Consider the following 17882-nt stretch of genomic DNA (forward strand, 5'->3'; position numbering starts at 1 on the left):
TATTTCCCCTTTCTCATCCATAGACCCATCGAATTCTTTGCGACATTCATGAAACAGGACATACCATTGTGATACCCTCGCAAGAATGGGCAAGTGAGCAATTTATGGGCCGTGGGATGATACTATTCAAGACCCCAACGCATGTCCCGGCAAGAGAGGAGCCTGAATCGTGCTCAACCTGAGTCAGTTATCGGACTGTCCCGGTGTGGTTGCACAACAGATGACATGAGCGAAATGCCCCTTGACGCTCTTTCCCTGCTTCATAACTGTCCCTGACCGCGTGGCTTCACTTCTGTCTTTTCTTCTTTGATTTACATGTGGAAGCGCAATATGGATACTGAAAGCAAGGATAGTACTCAGGAAACTGTTCAGGATGTGGACTTTGTTCAGGAGAATCTCCAGTCCAAGGTCTCCAAACCGTTGGTGAGTTTTGTTATCCATTCTATCGCGTCCGGCATGTCTACTAACCCCGAACAGTGGATTCTCATTGTCCTGACGATCCTCTCCTCCACTTTCCTTTTTTCGCTGGATAATACAATTGTCGCTGATGTACAGTCGCCTATCGTCAATCGGTTTGGGGAGGTGGGAAAGCTGAGCTGGCTGGGTGTCGCTTTTGTGCTGTCTGGTTCAGCTACGATTATTACCTGGTAATGATCTCTTCAAGAGATTCTCTAGACACTCGATTGACAGCTTCTGTGCAGGGGAAAGCTGTTCGGCATCTTCAGCGCGAAATGGCTATACCTGATCTCGGTCATCCTCTTTGAGGCTGGCAGTGCTCTCTGTGGAGCTGCTCCTAGCATGAACGCGTTCATTGTTGGCCGTGCTCTTGCAGGGTTGGGGGTAAGTATGAAGAAACCCCGTGGATACCTTGGAGCTGACAGATAACAGGGCGCGGGAATGTACCTTGGCTGCATTACCCTGCTCTCGCTCACTACTTCCGTTCGGCAACGCCCAAACTATATGGCGCTCACCGGAATCAGTATGTTTTGGACCTTTAGATATTATCCAGATGCTAATGATTGTTCTAGCTTGGGGATCTGGGACTGTGCTTGGGCCGGTGTAAGGATAATACTGACTCTTTGCAAAAGCCAATACTGACAACACTTGATAGAATCGGTGGTGCGTTCTCGGAAAACTCACATGCGACCTGGCGATGGGCCTTTTATATCAATCTCTGCATCGGCGGTGCTTTCGCTCCGATTTACATCTTCTTCCTGCCCCGTGGAGATCCACAGGACATCGGGCTCAAACAGAAGCTGCTGCAGATCGACTATCTCGGCATGATATTGAATGTCGGTGCTTTCACGGCCCTCATCATGGCTATCAACTTTGGAGGCAATATCTATGACTGGGGTGCTGGGCAAGAAATCGCTCTTTGGGTTGTCGGTGGAGTCTTGCTGCTTTTGTTTGCTCTGCAACAGCGATTCACCATTGGCACTACGGATACAGAGCGCATTTTTCCAGCTGACTTTCTACGCCAACCTCTTATGTGGCTGCTGTTTGCACTCATGTGCTCTGCTTCCACCTGTGTTTTCGTGAGTGATGTCTTCCTTGACCGAGCCCGAATTAGCTGATGCTCTCTAGATTCCCACCTACTACATTCCCTTGTATTTCCAATTCGTGAGAGGAGACTCAGCTCTAACTGCAGGCGTGCGATTGCTTCCATTTATTTGCCTCATGGTAGTCTTCGGATTCGCAAACGGCGGTCTGATGTCCAAATTTGGATACTACATGCCTTGGTATCTGACTGGTGGGATACTGACAACCATTGGAGGCGCTTTAATGAGTATGTATCTTCGCTTGCGTGAATTGGCGGATGGCTTATACGAGGCAAAGGCATCATCGACGAGAATAGCCCCAACAGCCGGGTCTACGGATATTCTGCTCTCATCGGAATCGGCGCGGGTATGTTCATCCAGGCAAGCTTCTCGGTAGCACAGGCCAAGGTATCCCCGTCACGGGCATCGGATGCCTCATCTTTTATTGCTCTGGCGCAGAACCTTGGCATCGTTCTTGCATTAGCAATTTCCGGAGCCGTGTTCCAAAACAAGGCACTCGACAAGCTACAGAGTATTCTGCCCAACCTCCCCCAGCATGCACTCCGGGGAGCAATTTCGGGGTCAAACAGCGGGGTCCTTAAGCAGATACCAGCAGAGACTCGACTGAAGGTGCTCCATGCCGTGGTCGATGCCATGTCTCGCACATACTATCTGGTCGTAACCGCCGGCGCTTTGACGGTTGTTGGGTCTCTGTTTATGAAGGCACGTTGATTCACCAAGCCAAACAAGGAAATGGAGCTAATTGGATGATAGCGAGAGAGGATATTCATGCAAGCGGCTATCGCAGGGTAAGAGTATCCGATTTACCCGGATATCTGTTTGAGAAGCGAGAGTTTTCAATGACTGCATTGATAAAGGAGTAGAGATACAAGACGTGATGGTCTTATGGATTTACATTTACATTGTATTTTATCAAGGTTTCTGCCGGTCATGTATTTCCCTGCCTTTTGATCAAGTTTAGAATCCATTCAGAATGCTAGACGACAGCGAAAAGCCGTACCAGACCGTAGCCACAAGTGCAATAGCGTTGATGTGGATGGACATGGCGTGGTTTCGCGCAAAGCTCCGATTCGCCCGGTGAATCTTTGCATCATCCGGGTCTGCCGATCCATCCTGCTTTTCTGTATACCAATCAGTCCCGATACTTGCAGCCGAGAGGAGAAATATTACCATGAAGCACTCGTCTAACCAGCGAAGCGGTCGTAGTCCGAGGCCCGTAAACAAACCAGTTCAAAGAACCCATCACCAAAACCACACCCAGTGGCGCAGCGCTCCACAGATCCTTTGCCAGTGACACGATACTGAACGGTGGTCGTGTGGCAGCTGTCAGCGCGACTAGTCCGACCTGGCAGCCGAAGTAAACGGGGAAGATGCGTTTGTTGAGTGCGATGAACTCGCGCATCGGGAGCTCTCGGTAGCATATTTTGGTGTTGACGAAGGTCTGATGGGGTGTTATCTCTTTGTATTGGTGGTGTAGATGATGGGCAGGGGTACCTGGTACACTTCCGTACCGAGCAGAGCGCCATAGGAGAGCAGGTGGCAGGGGAGCAGGTTTCCGACTGTTTTGAGGACTTCCATCTTGCTGGTAAGTAGTGATGAGTGGCAGGGAGGATGTGAGAATCTTGGAAAGAGTTAAGTCAGTGTATCTGGTCAGCAAATATCTACGGCTCGGTGCAGGGAGAAAAGGTGGGGTTGCACGGAACGCAATCCTTTGAACAAAGTACCTGGCAAATCTGGCTGCCTGGTTACTTGGGGCTTGGTGGCTGACGGGGATTTCTTGTGCCGTTGGCTAGTTTGGCTATGAATTCTGATTTGAGCTGATCGCAGGTTGGCTTGGTTGACTTGGTTGGCCGTTGGAAATATGTAAAGTGATGATGGTGATTGGTGAACGGCCGTGCCCTAACTTCGTGTCGTGGTGATCATCGGTGTCGCCGACAACTTTGGTAGACGGAAATGTACAAAATAAAGCCTGGTTAGCAAAGTTTATTTGACCCGAATTTGCCCAAATATCAGTGAGCACTTGACGTGGATGTCGTCGCCTTTACACTATCTTATGTAGACAACAAAGTATGCCTGTTCCATTGTACCTCCAGTGTCATTTACGTAGGTGCCCCCATGTTCAACTTCGACATACGAAAGTACCAGCCTAAGTAAATCGCTATATCCTGCTTAATCAGAGCCATAAAGACCTAGGATCTCCTCGCCAATTACCGCGGCCGATCCACGGGCGTCGCACAGTGTATCGGTCCTCCAGCCCAAGGCCATAGGAAAGTGAAACCGACCGCTCCGCTGCCCATCACCGGGGTCAAAATCTCACACGCATCTCTCCGGCACAAGTAGATCCAGTCCTCGATCTCGTCCACATGGCAGTGGCAGGGTTCTGCCAGCGTCGAGCCGCCTCCAGATCATCGCAGCTGGCACATGCCAGAAACTGGCTAGGACATGGGTACATATACACGCCAGAGCACAATGACATAGCGGTGAGCTGGGAATGCCATCGTGCTAGAATACCATTTTATCTACTTTCCTAATAAGGCAGGTGGTAAAGACTGGCTTTGGACTTTGCGCGGCCCGGGGCATATTCGGATCTCGTCATCATTGCGTGTCCATTTAACGCCCGGAGAAAGAGAGGAAAAACTAGCAGGGCATACTGTTCTATTTTGGAATGCCAGATTTAAAGGCTGGATTCACGTCGCTGAAAGTGCGACATTGCCGTGAGACGTTAGGTCAGAATTGCAGCGTGGATCGAAATGAACATCACCAGGCGTGTTCCGGGGTGCTTAAGCCATGGCATATAATCGCATCTACAGCGAAATACTTGGATAAAGGGGTGATGGACTTCTATCGGGGGTACATCCCAGCTCACCACGAGTCTCACCAGATCAAGCCTTGTTCCGAGAATCACCGTTACTTCTAGGAATCAGGAGAATAGCTCCCAAGAAATGTCTCACAGTTCTCGCCACGCCAAGTGGCTCCAGACGATGCGAATAGGCCGGTTTCTGAAGCCATTGCCATCTAAACATGTGCCACGCCATATTCCAGGCCGCTGGTAGCCGGATATTCAGGGCAATCGCCATCGCTGGCGGCTGGATCATCCCTGCATTCTTTGATGCGTGGAACGAACACAACAGGAGCAACAATGAGATGCAAGAGTTGCCTGTCCAGGAATCCTCCCACCTACTAATAAGCTGAGAAAGGCAAAGTCGCATAGACCCATCACGAGGCTGAAAGGCTTGATCCATCGCCAGTCATTTTCAGACCGACTCTGGCCTCGGGCCACCGGTTGCACAGGTGCGTGTCACCGTGAGATTTATGGTCCTTGCACATGGATTGCGCCATTATAAATTCTGGATATCCAGCAACAGCCTGCCGGTGCAGAGTTTCTGCGCGCCGATATCTCTCTCATTTATAAACCCTCGACGATGTTAAAAATACTCTGACGCATAAAATTGATACAAATCAAAAACAGCAGTCATGAAAACCGCTAAGTCCCCGAAGTCGCCAAATAGCGATGATTCGCTCGACCAGAAAGAGGATCCGTTAGAACGGCGGCGCCTTCAAAACCGTCTGTCCCAGAGAAATCATCGTGAGTCCGCAATGGCGAGTGGATTCAAGGCTAACACTAGCTAGGACGTAAAATCAGGGATCGCATTGCCAAGCTACAGGAGCGTGTAATTGCCAACGAGCTTAGGGCTGCCGCTGCTCTCAATGGCTGGGGCCATCCATACGTACCTTCGCCTCTGCTTTCTTCACGCCATATACCCCCAAACTCTAGTTTCAACATTGATTCTCGACATCCGTCCCCTTTGACCGCTGAGCCATCCTCCCAATTTACTCAGCCATATACACCAGCTCCGTGGTCTCGACATATGTCTTTTCCTGCAACCTCGGGACTCCAGGGAGATCAGACATGCTTCCCTGATGGAGGGCTTTCTACTGAGTCAATGTGCTCGGTACCTTCAGCGCCAAACTGGGTGGAAAACGCCGGTATAGAGCCATCTGAGCGCAGCAGCGAAGAGAATTTTCATGATGTATTCGACACGGGGAACTCTCTTCCAAGCGAGCAAGCTAACAATCAAAACCAGCCTCTATACTATGTTGCTACTGGTGAGCCAGTCCGGGCTTTACGTTACACAAATGGGCATCAACTAATCTAATACGACATATAGAAACAGCATTACCGCAGATCCTCCAAGTGCTTAGCACCATATCACCACAATCCAAGATTATCGTTCTTGTTCCTCCAGACTCAGCCTTCGCAGCCACAGCCGGATATCCTTCACCTGCGCCAACACTACTAGGAAATGGGATGGAACCACTATCACCACTGCAGATGAATGCATCACTGGGATGTCAGTGCCAAATGCAGAGTTCAACTGCATCTTCCACAGCGCAGATGTCATCTGGGCCGTGGACGGTTCCGGGTACCTACACGCCGAGATATCCACCACACAAGATGCAGAGTTCCCCCGGTGGAGGGCTTTCAGGGATGAGGTTGTGAGATGCCAGGAAAGAATTCAGCTCTGGGACCATGTAAAGGTCTGATTTGTATCATGATAGATGACAGTTATGAAGATGACACTGGCGCCGAGGGCATATATCATAAAGCATAAGAAAAGCAATCATTTCGCAATGGTGAGATATATCAAATATGGATGGTGCTGGTAAGAACAATGTCATCTTCCCTCACTTCAATGATTTTCTGTGAGGAATAACGGCTATATATGTGATATTTCCCATAGAGAATTGTGTGTTAAATCTCTAGATCATAACAGCGTCAAATTATTGCAGACTATGTGAGTTGTATAAAAGTAGGGAGATGGCTAGGGAAGCTGCTTATGCGACTGCCAGAAAGGGCAAATGTGCAGCCTATACCACCTGGTCACTTGTCAAAGAAAGGGGAAAAAAGTATTTCTCAAATGAAACGATAGGCTGATATCAAAATGTAGAAGCATGCGGTGATGGTGGTGACGGGGAAGGGGCGCCATACTTTGGACTGGCACTTCTCGACCCGAACCATGACTAGATTACATAAATAAATTACAAGAGTCGTCGGGAATTTCAGCTTTTTTTGATCGGTTGGTCACATTGCGGGGTCAGAATAGATGCATGAGTGCAACCGTCAGGCAGACGAGAAGCCAGCGTTATTCAAGCTGACCATTTTTAAGGATTGGTTAGTATACTTTAGTAAGCGAAGATCACAACAAACCACAAGAGACTAGACGCAGGATCTGAAAAGAGCTTAATAAGATCGAGATTATGCCTTCTCTTAGCAAGAGTCTGTCACAGTTTGGTCACCTAGGCACACGAAACTTCCACGAGTCCAGACAACGAGTGACAAACAAGAGTCCAAAGCCCGAGAGCAGATCCAGAGTATCTAATCAAAATGAATACGCCACAGCTCCCGATCACAATCAGTCTTATACCCCGTGCGGGTATGCAGCATGGCCGTGTTATCGCTAATGAGCATGTCACCCTTCTCCCACTCAAAACGCAAACAGACACGATGGTCATAAGTAACTCTATCCATAACATCAACTAGACTGGGATGATCATTCTCAATGATGACATCACAAGTTGAGAACTTTGTCTTGGTCGAGTCCCACGGCTGGTGCCAGCGCACACAGGGCAATCCTGAAACAGGATGCTTCACAACCAGTGGTAAGTTCCTCAGCTTCGCGTCCCAGAACCCGTCGTTATCCATTGCCCAAGTGATATTCTCCAAACGATCTGCTGTCCATGGGAGCGGCAGATACCTGAAGAAGAGCCGCGAGCTGGCAAAGAGCGTATATCCACTTCCCTTCGGTGCCGTGGCGAGGCAGGTGAAGAATTGGTACCCCGGTGGACGCTGGACTTTCTTCGTCTCTCCCGTTACAGGATCTGTAACCTCTTCAAGCTTGAACATTCCATCAAAGTGCATGGGCATAGCTTCGTTTGAGGAGACATTGTTGGCCAGCTTGTCGGTGCGTCCGGCGTCGCGGACTTTTTGGATAATGCCAAAACTCCACGGGAGAATAGTACCCAGATTTTCACCAGCTTGAACGTATAGATCCTCCTGGAGAGTATCCGCAAAACCGCGCAGAATTACAGGCGACATGTTGTTTGAAAGCTGGCGGACCTTGCGCATGGGCAGAGCACTGATGGAAGGGGGCGGGTTGACATTGTCAATGTCGGCAGGACGAACGATAAGCCCGCAGGGATAAAGGTGCTCGAACTTGACGGAGACACCATCTTCAGCCCAGTTGAAGATGTCGGACTTTTCGCGGAAGTAATACGGCTGGCCGTTCTTGTAGATCAGGTCGTGGGTTTCGCGCACGTTCTCGGTGTGGACAGTGCGATATGAGCCATCCACACTCACTACTACCGATGTATGCCACGGAGTAAAACCCAGGGTTCCTCGAAGCTGAGGAATGAGAGATACAGACAGCTTCTTCTCCCCTGCGGACTCGTGGATGGAGAGTCGGACATAGTCCTTTCGGTTGGCTCTGATGGCGGCTGCGAACATTTTGCCGCGGACGATCATCTGGCGCGCGATTTGAGCAATCTGGCTCTGTCTGGCGCGTTTGGACAGCAACTGAATCTGGCTTTGGTGCGCAAGATCTTTGGTCAGGAATTTGATGTACCCGCGATATGTCAAGCAGGTGTCGTTGTCAGTCTTAATTGCCTCGTCGGCGTCAAAGTCTGGGTCACCATGTTTATACATGAGTTCGCGGCGAAGACAGCTAGCATGGGCCAAATAGAACGCTTTGGCAGCGTCCGAGCTGTCGGTCTTGACCCAGGGATGTTCGAGTAGTTCGAAGAGACGGATGAATTTCACATGGCGGAGGCCTCTTTCGACGGCCATTTGTCGCAAGGCCTCTCCATAGTCCCAGACAGTTTCGTCAGAGACTCCGAGGATATCTAGTAGCTTTCTTAGAGAGCCTTATTATAAGCTATAGGGGTGACCCTTACCATTGTATATCAGTCCGTCCGAGCTGATGTATACATCGGCGCCAGGTTCGTATACCTGAGCGATGTTCTCGCACAGCCCGTTCAGATGAGCAAGGGCCAACTCTTCACCAAAGTCAGGCATCGTGCCCAGTACCTTGTCTCGTGTATTGGGAGACTTGAAAGGAAAAGCAGGAAGGATCATGCGAATCGGTTCGCTTCGTTTGACTCGTTCTTCCACGGTGGGGATGAAGGACTCGAGCCCTTGCCAGGAACCATCATTCTTCTCATAATCAACACCATAACTCTCTATGACCTTGAGGATATCGACAGCCATCTTCCTATTGATCGGGTTATTACCAGAGTGAATTGAAGGTGCAATATCCTTGTTGACACTATTTGTCGCGTGGCTTGTAGACGCATTGCCGTTTGCGGTAATGGGAATGGGATCGGCGCTGTCAGATTCGGACGACGGGCCTATACCCACAGTCATGACGCTGGTTGGTGTAACATCGCCGGTATACTCCTCCTCGGAATGAACCATACCATTCTGAGTGAGTTTCTGCTGATATAGCGCGGGAAGGATGTCCGCAATGGGTGCGAGGGCAACCATCGTGGCCGGAGTTGAACTTGGGTCACACTGATGGGTAAGTCCTATTGATCGAGTCAAGTTCTGAATTAGAGACAGAAGAATCTCTCTAATCTATTCATACAAACCCAGAGCGGAACAGAGCGGGTTCACCGGAGCGATATCACGCTATATACTCGGTGCTGAGCGTATAGAGCCTCCCGCACGATATCGGCAATGACATTCGTCCTGATGACTGTGTCCGTCGCTGCGGACTCAGATCACGGGGATAACGCTGAACCATCGAGGTCGAAAACACTCGATCCATTGGCCCTGTACAACTCGAGGTAGATGGGTCTCACCCCATTTTCCTGCAATCGGAGTCTAAAACAAGATATACTCTGGACATGAAACAAAACGGGACAACCCTGCTTGCGGGGAAACTTCCACTGCCAAGGCACCGATTGTTACAGTCATCGAGATGCAGAATGATGAAACATGAATTAGATTGTGTCAGCAGAGCCCGTATAAGACCGGCGGGATAACGGAGAGTAAAGGATGTCCCCAGAATGTCACTGGAAACCCCGTCGACGTGCTAGATCCGGATGACTCCTGTTGCATTTGGGTACAACGGTTGGCTCTACAGATAGGATTCGGCTTAACGATCTAGTTGGCTTTGTCGAAATGCTCCAAGTTCAACTCAAATCATTCGTGTCCATGGTTCCCTCAGTGTAACCTGGAGTCATTTCAGCATACGAAGACTCTCAATGCTGGTAGAGTTCTCGTAGGACGGTGGCAGTGCAAGCCGCTGTGAAGTTTTGTTTATAGGGTACATTGGGGTCATGAAGCTTTGGAAGATACTACTGTGATGAAGGATAAGCATCGATAGTAGATAGAACAACATCTTGTGTAGGCTCGCTAAGAAAAAACCCCAAAAAAAAGAAACGGCTAAAACACGACATAATTCGCCCGGCTTACAAGCGTACCATACATTATTTGTCCTGTTCAGTCCAGTCATACTCCATCACCCGAGATACAAAGGCTGCCATATCCGGGTCAGTGAGCTGACTCACGAGGTGAAGAGAAGCGTCTAGTCCCGAACTAATCCCGCCGGCCGTAATAAGCTGCACCGAACCCCCCTTTAGGAGACCGCCATCAATGTAACGCTTATGCAACACATTAGACGACCCACTCTTGTTGAAGCGCTCACAGATCGCTCGAAGTTCGTCGACAGCGCGATGATGAGTCGTGACAGTCATCCCACCTAGAACACCTGCAGCCCCCACTAAGAGGACCCCGGTACAGACCGAAAAGAGGATGCGCGGTTTCCGAGACGGCGGAATAGAGAGGGCCGCAAATTGGCGAATGAATTCTAGCTCCGGCCCATCGCCATCGACGAGTGGTTGGGTCACGGAGGGAGTCCCACCCGGAACGACCAGGATGTCGTACTTGTAGATCTGCCTGAGTGCATGTTCGAGCAATGTATCGACCTGCACGGTTAGGCAGCTTCCACCGGCTGCACAAATGGTCGGGCTCTGGGCGATGGTTTCAAGTGTAAACATGCGATCTGGCTGGTTGGGGTTGCGGTTGTGAGAGACATGAGACAGAACCTCCATCGGGCCCGCAAAATCGAGGATATCTGTTCCTTGGAAGAGCAGTACCCCGACCTTGTAGCATGGACCGGTTGTTGAAGACATGGCGTCAGAGTTATGATCTGGCCTCCTGGGATGTCACGAAGGCAAAGACCGCAAGTATAGGTCAGTGGATAGCGAAGAGCAGACGAATGCTTTGAAAACACCGGGGTTTAGACTGTGGAAGGGAAGCAAAGAGACGGAAGTGAGATTTACATCGACGGTGGATATTCCTCTGCTGACGCCGATGCGGTACCACCTCATGGGATATCTCCGGGTTCGCCGATTGACTGAAGATCCTTCACCGACACTTGATCCATGCGGTGCTTTTGTCGTGCAGGGAGATCCTGTCATGCTATCTTTGGCAATAAGTTCCTTCTCGATTTAATAGTGTATTTTTTTTGAGGGCTTTATCAGCCTCTAGTTCTAGCCATTGAGCGGAGTTAAGGTCCATCGGGATGTGGGCGCGATTGATCGAACCTCGGGTGGTGGGGGATGCTTATAAACTACACGTTACTAACTGTCAACTTTCAGGGCGTAGAAAGCATTTCCCGTCCAATACCAATGTCATTTGCATCTACACATACTCGCAATATGACCTCGCCAAACTATAACTGTCATTTCTCCATTGCCAATATCCCGTTCGGAGTAGCCTCGTCCAAGTGCCATCAGATCCAATGTGCCACTCGGCTTGAAAACAACGTCGTCTTCCTTGCAGAGTTGCAGCGATCAGGATTCTTCGCTGGAGTTTCTGGTCTTCCAAATAATGTTTTTGAAAAACCCACGCTCAACGAGTATGCGGGCTTGGACAAGTCCGTACATCGCCAAGTTCGGGCCGTGCTGCAAGAAACATTGAAGAAGACTTTACCCACGGCCTTTACCGAAGATATCAGCGCAGTTACGTTGTATCTTCCCGTTTCCGTAGGCGGCTTCACGGACTTCTCGTGTAGTCTGCACCACGTTCGCAACGCGGGGCGCGCGATCATCAACGATCCCACTCCCCCTCCTGGATTCTTTCATTTCCCAATCGCATACAATGGCCGCGCTAGCACTATCGTGGTCTCGGGAACTCCAATCATTCGACCGCATGGCCATTTCTATGACCTGACCGCCTCTTCAGAGAAAAAGCCGATCATCTATGGCCCGTCGAGAGCCATGGACTATGAGCTGGAGATTGGTTTAATCGTGGGAAAGAAGCTTGACGCCACGCAAGGATTGAATGCAAAGGATGCAGATGAACATATCTTCGGGATGGTGATTCTGAATGACTGGAGCTGTGAGTGTAACTACATACTCACCATCGGATCAACCGAGCCCTAACTAAATCTTTCAGCTCGCGATATTCAAGCATGTGAGATGAAGCCGCTTGGTCCGATGAATGGAAAGTCATTTGGCACATCAATTTCCCCTTGGGCGGTCACATTGGACGCCTTGGAGCCATTCAAAGTGCCTGGCCCCAAGCCCGAGGTTGCACTGGCCAGCCATCTGGAGGATATCCCCGAGTCCAGCTATGACATTGGTATGAAGGTCGAAATTATCACGGCAGGTCAAGCTTCGACTGTAAGCGAATCCAATAACCAGCACCTGTACTGGAGTGGACGACAAATGGCAGCTCATCTCGCAAGCGTGGGTGCCGATCTTCAGACCGGAGATATCCTCGGCACGGGAACTGTCAGTGGCCCGGATGATGGAACACTCGGGTGTCTGGTAGAAATGACAAAGGCTGGGAACGAACCCATCACACTCGTCGATGGCTCGAAGCGCACACAACTACAGGATGGGGATGTAGTTCGCATGACTGCCGTGGCTGGGGGTGCAGGTTCTGGTGTTGGTTTTGGGGAATGCGTGGGCGAGTTGAAGCCCGCGCAGAGAGTATAGATTCGGTCAGCTGTTTCACGAAGTTTTATTTAGAACGGAGGCCCAACTCTTGTACTCTACAGGTATGAAGTTATTCAATGTTCGAGATATCGTGAATTAGTAAACCAAAAATTATAAACCGTGTATGAAGTACTGAGATATCAAGAATTGCAAACAACAAACAAGTCATCCCAAGAGTCCCAAATACCAACACCCCGATGTTTAATAAAGCAGAACACGAGATAATCCGGCGCCGAGAAAATGCTCTAGGGTCGCGCCAAAGGAGAAAGATATTCGAAAAACAACACCCACATCAAGTCTTACGTACACCCACTCTAACTCCAGAGTGGCGGATGAATGTACTCCGACGCGCGATCAAGGATGTTTGGTATCGTCCATTCCCCACTGCCGGAGCTCTCTGGGGTAGGAGGTGGTAGAGATGAAACACTGGGAGTCATGCCTGCCGATACAGGGGGAGCAAACATGCCTAATGAGGCGGCAGCAGGGTTAGTATTAGGCTGGTGCGGATATGCAGAACTGCGTCCATTAGTAGACCGCCCATGCTGATTCCCGAGTGCAGTGAGGAGTTTCTGCAGAGCACGGTGGGTCTTAGCCAAGGACTTCGCCCATTGCGTCTGGGTGTCAGGACCACCGGCGGCAGGAGAAGTGGGATCCAGGGCGGGTTGAACGGCAGCTGGCGGGTTTGTCACACCGGTGATCGGGTCATAGGTAGCGATGCCTTGGAGAGGCGAGGTCATGCTGTCAGTAGCACCCGCCACGTCGCCCGTATCGTAGGCCCGCTCGTTGCTAGCTCGCTGAGCAATAATGCTCTCGAGTTGGCGCAAAAGATTCCACACGTTCGGATCCAACTTGGCTTCCTCGATGACCGCGAGAAGGAATGCAGAGCTAATCGCGCGTTGGAGTGCAATCCATGAGCGTGCTGCATGCGAACTGATGTTGTGCATCTCAATGTACGCCTCCACAGTCAACATGAGATTGGACACACAGTGACCACGCATGCTGGCAGTATCGGCATCACTAGACTCGGCGTTCGCTTTCAGCGCTGGCCGGCAGAGCTCAGAGGAGAAGTATGACGAGTGCAATTTTAGCACGAGCCGCTCCAGATGTTCAGTTGCGGTGGAACACCACTGCGCATCCCGCAGGTAGGGCTTTGCATCCACCATAATCTGCTGTATCCTTTCTTTGTACCCCTGAATGCTTTCGAAGTTTATTTGAGAATGAGGGCTGAGCATTCGGATGCGAACAACCTCCAATGCCAGGGAAATGACTCGACAGAGAGTTTCAAAGTACGAGAAATGGCCCGGAGTTGAGCCCTCTCGGTACGCAATATCAGGCTGGCTGACCGCCGTCGTAGACGGGCGATCATAAGAAAGAGAGAAATGGCTATCTTGCCAAGCCATGGACCACCTATGGATATCAGTTAGACATGACCAGGAGACCCTCGGGGATCTAGCTGGGAATCACTCACCAAACATGACGACGGCGGTACCGTTCAAGCGACGAAAACCTGCTTGACTCCACATGAAGACCGAGGGCCAGACCCATACGGAGAGTCATGCCGAGTAGAACATAGGAAATTCCAGGGTTCATGTTGTAGGACAAGACGTTGCCAATAACCAAAAGCGTTTGGATTGCTTCAATAGTTGGCTGAGACAAGAAATTGGTCATGCGAAGGCACTGGTAGGAACAGCAAACTGGATGAAATGTCAGTCAATGGAGCGGTTAATCTGTATCTGGGGGTTCCTGAATTACCATAGACCTGAGAGGTTAATTCCCTTTCCTTACTTCCGAGATCCGATGACTGACAGCCGGACGCCAGTACAGCAAATAGCAAACCGAGATATGCGATGCTCACACCAAATGGGGATTGCGCTTCGTCGACATCCTCTCGGTAAGCTCCACCAGAAGCAGCCCTACTTTCCAAGAGAAGCTCGAGACTGTTCTCAAATTGGTGGACATCTTCAAGCACGGGATATATTGCCCCCGCGATATCCTTGTAATAGTAGAAGAACCTGCACAAAGGAATTAGAAATTTTATGAGCTTGATCATTCGGCAAAGTTGACTCACTCTCTGCACTGTTGATCCGTCGGGAGGGCACTGCAAACCGCACTAATATCAAATGTCGACATGTCCGACGACCACAGATCGACAAATGGGTACGTTGCAGATTCGTTGTCGAGCCCCAACTTGGGCAGTATTCCACCCTCCAGTAGAGCCTGAAGCTGATCAGACCCAGACTTATTATTCAAGATATAGGCCAGGACGGAACGGGATCCCAGGTGAACCGTGCCTTTACCGAGAGTGTTTGCAGCGTGGATGCCCTCACGTTCCGGCGAGGCGGCCTTAGACCGGGAACTCGCACCGCCGCTCTGCACACTCCCGGAGTCCATTATTGTAGAGGGACCTTCGTCTGCCCTTTCGAGACCCACGCGTAATGATGAGATGGTTGACTCCATTTCTCGCAGTCGGTTGCGCACATTGTCCCATTCCTCCCGCGCAATCGACACACGGGCGCCTGCACCACCGCCATTTGCTCGGATTGCAGTGGGCTCGTGTTTCACTTGTGTAGGATTATCATCACAGGCGTAGAGAGAGGAATGCTCCGTCCTAGGGCCGGTCTGAGGGCCACCCACGGGGCTTTCGCGGAAACCTTGTGAGCGTTTCTTGGAGGGCCGTTCGTAGGAGCAAAGATCTGCATGGTCGCGCTTGACACATCCGTCGCACGGCAGGTTTCGATCGCACTTAACCTTGCGCGCATGGCACGGGTAGCAAGCCTTGGGCTCGCGCGCTTTGCGCTTCGTGCGAATGATGGCGTCCACCTGGGACTGCGGAAGTTCGGAAACGGATCTGTTGGGCGCCGCGGGGATATCGGACGGCGAAAATGAAGGGCCCAGTGGATATGGCGACGTCATTGTGCTTCCAAAATTCCTCCACGGTACTTCTCTAGGCTTCGCGAGTTTATCGTGCGTCGAGCACTGCAGGTGTTTGCAACTGTTGGCGACTCGCCACAGAAAATAGGGACCGATTCGAGAAGCGAAAGCAATGCCGTAGCCTGTGGGTGTTCGTAAATTCCAAAAAAAGTCTCAACGTCTATTCATTACTCGTGTTGGCGCAGCAGCGCAGGCAGTTGCTAATTGGAGACGATTGGAGAACCGAGAGTGCATCATCGCCCGCGCCTTATCTGCCGTGAGCACGTGATTCATAGTGGGGCCGCCCAAATGCGGCGAATTATGCTCTACGTCAGAAATGAAACGGTCAGAAAGCTGTGTAATATAATATGAATGGATTTTCTTCGAATGGGTTTATTATTTGCATAAGTGTATATCTAATTATCCAAGGTTTGTATGTGCACCCAGGTAATATATATCATCAACGCCATGCCCATTTCATCATTTGGTCATGGAAGCAGAAAAATCAGTGTCATTTTGCATTCATTTTGAATGCAAAATGCAAATAAGAGGAATATCGCGGGTGGGCTTAGGGATGGAATCCCGCCGACCAGCACTTTCTGTCTTTCTTATTTTTGTTCAAACTTTGGCCGTCTGCTCCTCATCATCGGCGAAGGCATACTTGGAGAAGCGACGGATGGACTCGCCCTTGAAGTAGAAGACGTACGGGATGGCACAGCAGGCCAAGGCAATAAATGCAATAAGTGAGCTTGCCCACTGGTAGCCGAGGCGGTCGTACATCTGCTCTGTGAAGAGAACAGTGGAAGCACCCCACATGGACCGCAGGAATGTCTTGGCTGCAAGAGCAGAGGCGGCCTGGTGTTGATAGGTGTCGACTGAACTATCGTTAGCATTGAAATATCGCTCGCTGCAAGGCAGAACCTACCAAGGTAGTTGTTGGCGGAGTTATACAGGAAGATGAATCCGAAACCGACGGGCAAACCTCCAATGGCGGGTCCAATCCAGTGGACCTCGGGGTATGATGTCCAGGCAAAGATAAAAAGTCCAACCGGGATGAGCCAGCAAGAATACATCATGGGAATCAGGCGCTTCTCAGCCGGAGGCTTGCCACCATACTGTTCGGAGATCTTAAGATAGTTCTTGTTCACGAAAGGAGCACAGGCGGCGCTCATGAGTACTCCGATAGCCATAGGAATGAACATCATACCAGTGCTCGAGGCGCTCCATCCTTTGCCAATTTGGTAGACAATAGGGTATCTGGATATATCGTCAGAATCTTTACTAAGAGACAGGAGAAGCAGCAAAACTTACGCAACGAAGAACATGTACAGCAATCCGTACAGGACCGACATGTAAATGGCAATAAAAAAGACAATCGGTTCTAGGCAGAGAAGCTGGAACGGACGGAAGAGGAAGATGCGCAACTTCTGCCCCATAGGGCGAGGGTCGAGCTCAGCTTCAGTAGTGTACCTAGGGTCGTTTTCAGCCCTGCGAAGCTCCTGGGCACGTTTCTTCAACAAGATTGGCGCATATGTCTCAGGGACGGTGAAAGTGATTAAGACCCAGGCAACAAAGGCCAGAATCAGTTGCAACCAGTAGAGCCACCTCCAGCCACAATTATCACTAAGAAAGCCACCAGCAAGAGGACCAATGGCCGGGCCAATGAAGGGTGCTGCACTAAACGCAGCCATTGGCACGCCTCGCTCCTCGTTTTTCCACATGTCCGCCAGTGTACCACCGACCAGGGTCATTGGCGCACTGAAGGCGATGCCGTCAATCGCTCGGCAAACAATAAGGGTTCCGATGTTCTTAGAGACGGCGCAAGGGATAATAAAGACCACTGCTATCAGTAGAGTAATGGCATATACCGGGCGTCGACCGAACATTTCTGACATTGGAGCAAAGACCATCGGCCCTAGTACGTTGTCAGTGAAATATGAACAAGTTGAAATGTTGTCATCACTTACCAACACCAAATCCAATGACAAAAACAGTAACAACCACGAAGCTAACTTCACGAGAAACGTCGAAGGATTTCATAGGACCTGTTAAATCAGCAGTGATAACACTGCTAGCAAATGCGACAACGAAGCAGGTGACCGCGACAACCATTGTGCAGTACCATTTGTAGGCTTTCGACCAGTTTTTGGGATTCTCAGGATCATCAATGGTGAATGTGACTAGCTTCCAATCTCCAATCTTGCCGGTAGCATTGGACTTGACAGGCTTGATGATCTCCCCTGTTTGTGTCTCGGTGGTGTATTCTCGAAGATCGGCGCCGTCAGCCAGTTCTCGCACAGGAAGATCGAGATAGTCCACCCGTTCAGACTCAATGGAGGCTTTTTGACTGGAGTCAACCTTGTGGGTCCGTTGTGATTGGGGGTTCTCCATGTTGCTGAGATGTATCGA

The 17882-nt window shown here is 50.4% G+C and overlaps 8 protein-coding genes across 8 annotated transcripts; 3 read left to right on the plus strand and 5 right to left on the minus strand.

The window, feature by feature from the left end:
* Window positions 1-330: 330 nt before the first annotated feature.
* Window positions 331-2270, plus strand: N7498_010881 (MDR family MFS transporter; the record flags this gene model as incomplete). Its single annotated transcript, XM_058457937.1, has 8 exons — window positions 331-423; window positions 478-647; window positions 702-840; window positions 889-979; window positions 1029-1059; window positions 1112-1535; window positions 1585-1786; window positions 1837-2270. 8 exons carry the CDS (start codon window positions 331-333, stop codon window positions 2268-2270), a joined length of 1584 nt encoding a protein of 527 aa, XP_058304836.1.
* Window positions 2271-2516: 246 nt separating this feature from the next.
* N7498_010882 (DUF4149 domain-containing protein) lies at window positions 2517-3137 on the minus strand (the record flags this gene model as incomplete). The annotated part of the gene is made up of 3 exons (XM_058457938.1): window positions 2517-2680; window positions 2730-3000; window positions 3054-3137. The coding sequence occupies 3 exons, from the start codon at window positions 3135-3137 to the stop codon at window positions 2517-2519; spliced, it is 519 nt and encodes a 172-aa protein (XP_058304837.1).
* A 1896-nt stretch (window positions 3138-5033) lies between these two features.
* Window positions 5034-6060, plus strand: xanC (transcription factor xanC; the record flags this gene model as incomplete). The annotated part of the gene is made up of 3 exons (XM_058457939.1): window positions 5034-5145; window positions 5190-5666; window positions 5729-6060. The coding sequence occupies 3 exons, from the start codon at window positions 5034-5036 to the stop codon at window positions 6058-6060; spliced, it is 921 nt and encodes a 306-aa protein (XP_058304838.1).
* An 876-nt stretch (window positions 6061-6936) lies between these two features.
* Window positions 6937-9099, minus strand: xanB (isocyanide synthase xanB; the record flags this gene model as incomplete). The annotated part of the gene is made up of 2 exons (XM_058457940.1): window positions 6937-8459; window positions 8511-9099. The coding sequence occupies 2 exons, from the start codon at window positions 9097-9099 to the stop codon at window positions 6937-6939; spliced, it is 2112 nt and encodes a 703-aa protein (XP_058304839.1).
* Window positions 9100-10046: 947 nt separating this feature from the next.
* Window positions 10047-10751, minus strand: xanA (isonitrile hydratase-like protein xanA; the record flags this gene model as incomplete). The annotated part of the gene is made up of 1 exon (XM_058457941.1): window positions 10047-10751. The coding sequence occupies one exon, from the start codon at window positions 10749-10751 to the stop codon at window positions 10047-10049; it is 705 nt and encodes a 234-aa protein (XP_058304840.1).
* Window positions 10752-11279: 528 nt separating this feature from the next.
* N7498_010886 (fumarylacetoacetate hydrolase family protein) lies at window positions 11280-12563 on the plus strand (the record flags this gene model as incomplete). The annotated part of the gene is made up of 2 exons (XM_058457942.1): window positions 11280-11961; window positions 12019-12563. 2 exons carry the CDS (start codon window positions 11280-11282, stop codon window positions 12561-12563), a joined length of 1227 nt encoding a protein of 408 aa, XP_058304841.1.
* A 314-nt stretch (window positions 12564-12877) lies between these two features.
* N7498_010887 (putative C6 transcription factor) lies at window positions 12878-15476 on the minus strand (the record flags this gene model as incomplete). The annotated part of the gene is made up of 4 exons (XM_058457943.1): window positions 12878-13970; window positions 14032-14257; window positions 14316-14575; window positions 14632-15476. The coding sequence occupies 4 exons, from the start codon at window positions 15474-15476 to the stop codon at window positions 12878-12880; spliced, it is 2424 nt and encodes an 807-aa protein (XP_058304842.1).
* A 615-nt stretch (window positions 15477-16091) lies between these two features.
* On the minus strand, window positions 16092-17882 carry N7498_010888 (MFS transporter; the record flags this gene model as incomplete). Its single annotated transcript, XM_058457944.1, has 4 exons — window positions 16092-16348; window positions 16399-16730; window positions 16785-17388; window positions 17441-17882. Coding segments are annotated over 4 exons (1635 nt in total), but the record flags the coding sequence as incomplete, so codon positions are not given.

The sequence above is a fragment of the Penicillium cinerascens genome (assembly GCF_028974065.1).
Source record: "Penicillium cinerascens strain IBT 15544 chromosome Unknown scaffold_4_segment0_segment1, whole genome shotgun sequence".
NCBI classification, from domain to species: Eukaryota; Fungi; Ascomycota; class Eurotiomycetes; order Eurotiales; family Aspergillaceae; genus Penicillium; species Penicillium cinerascens.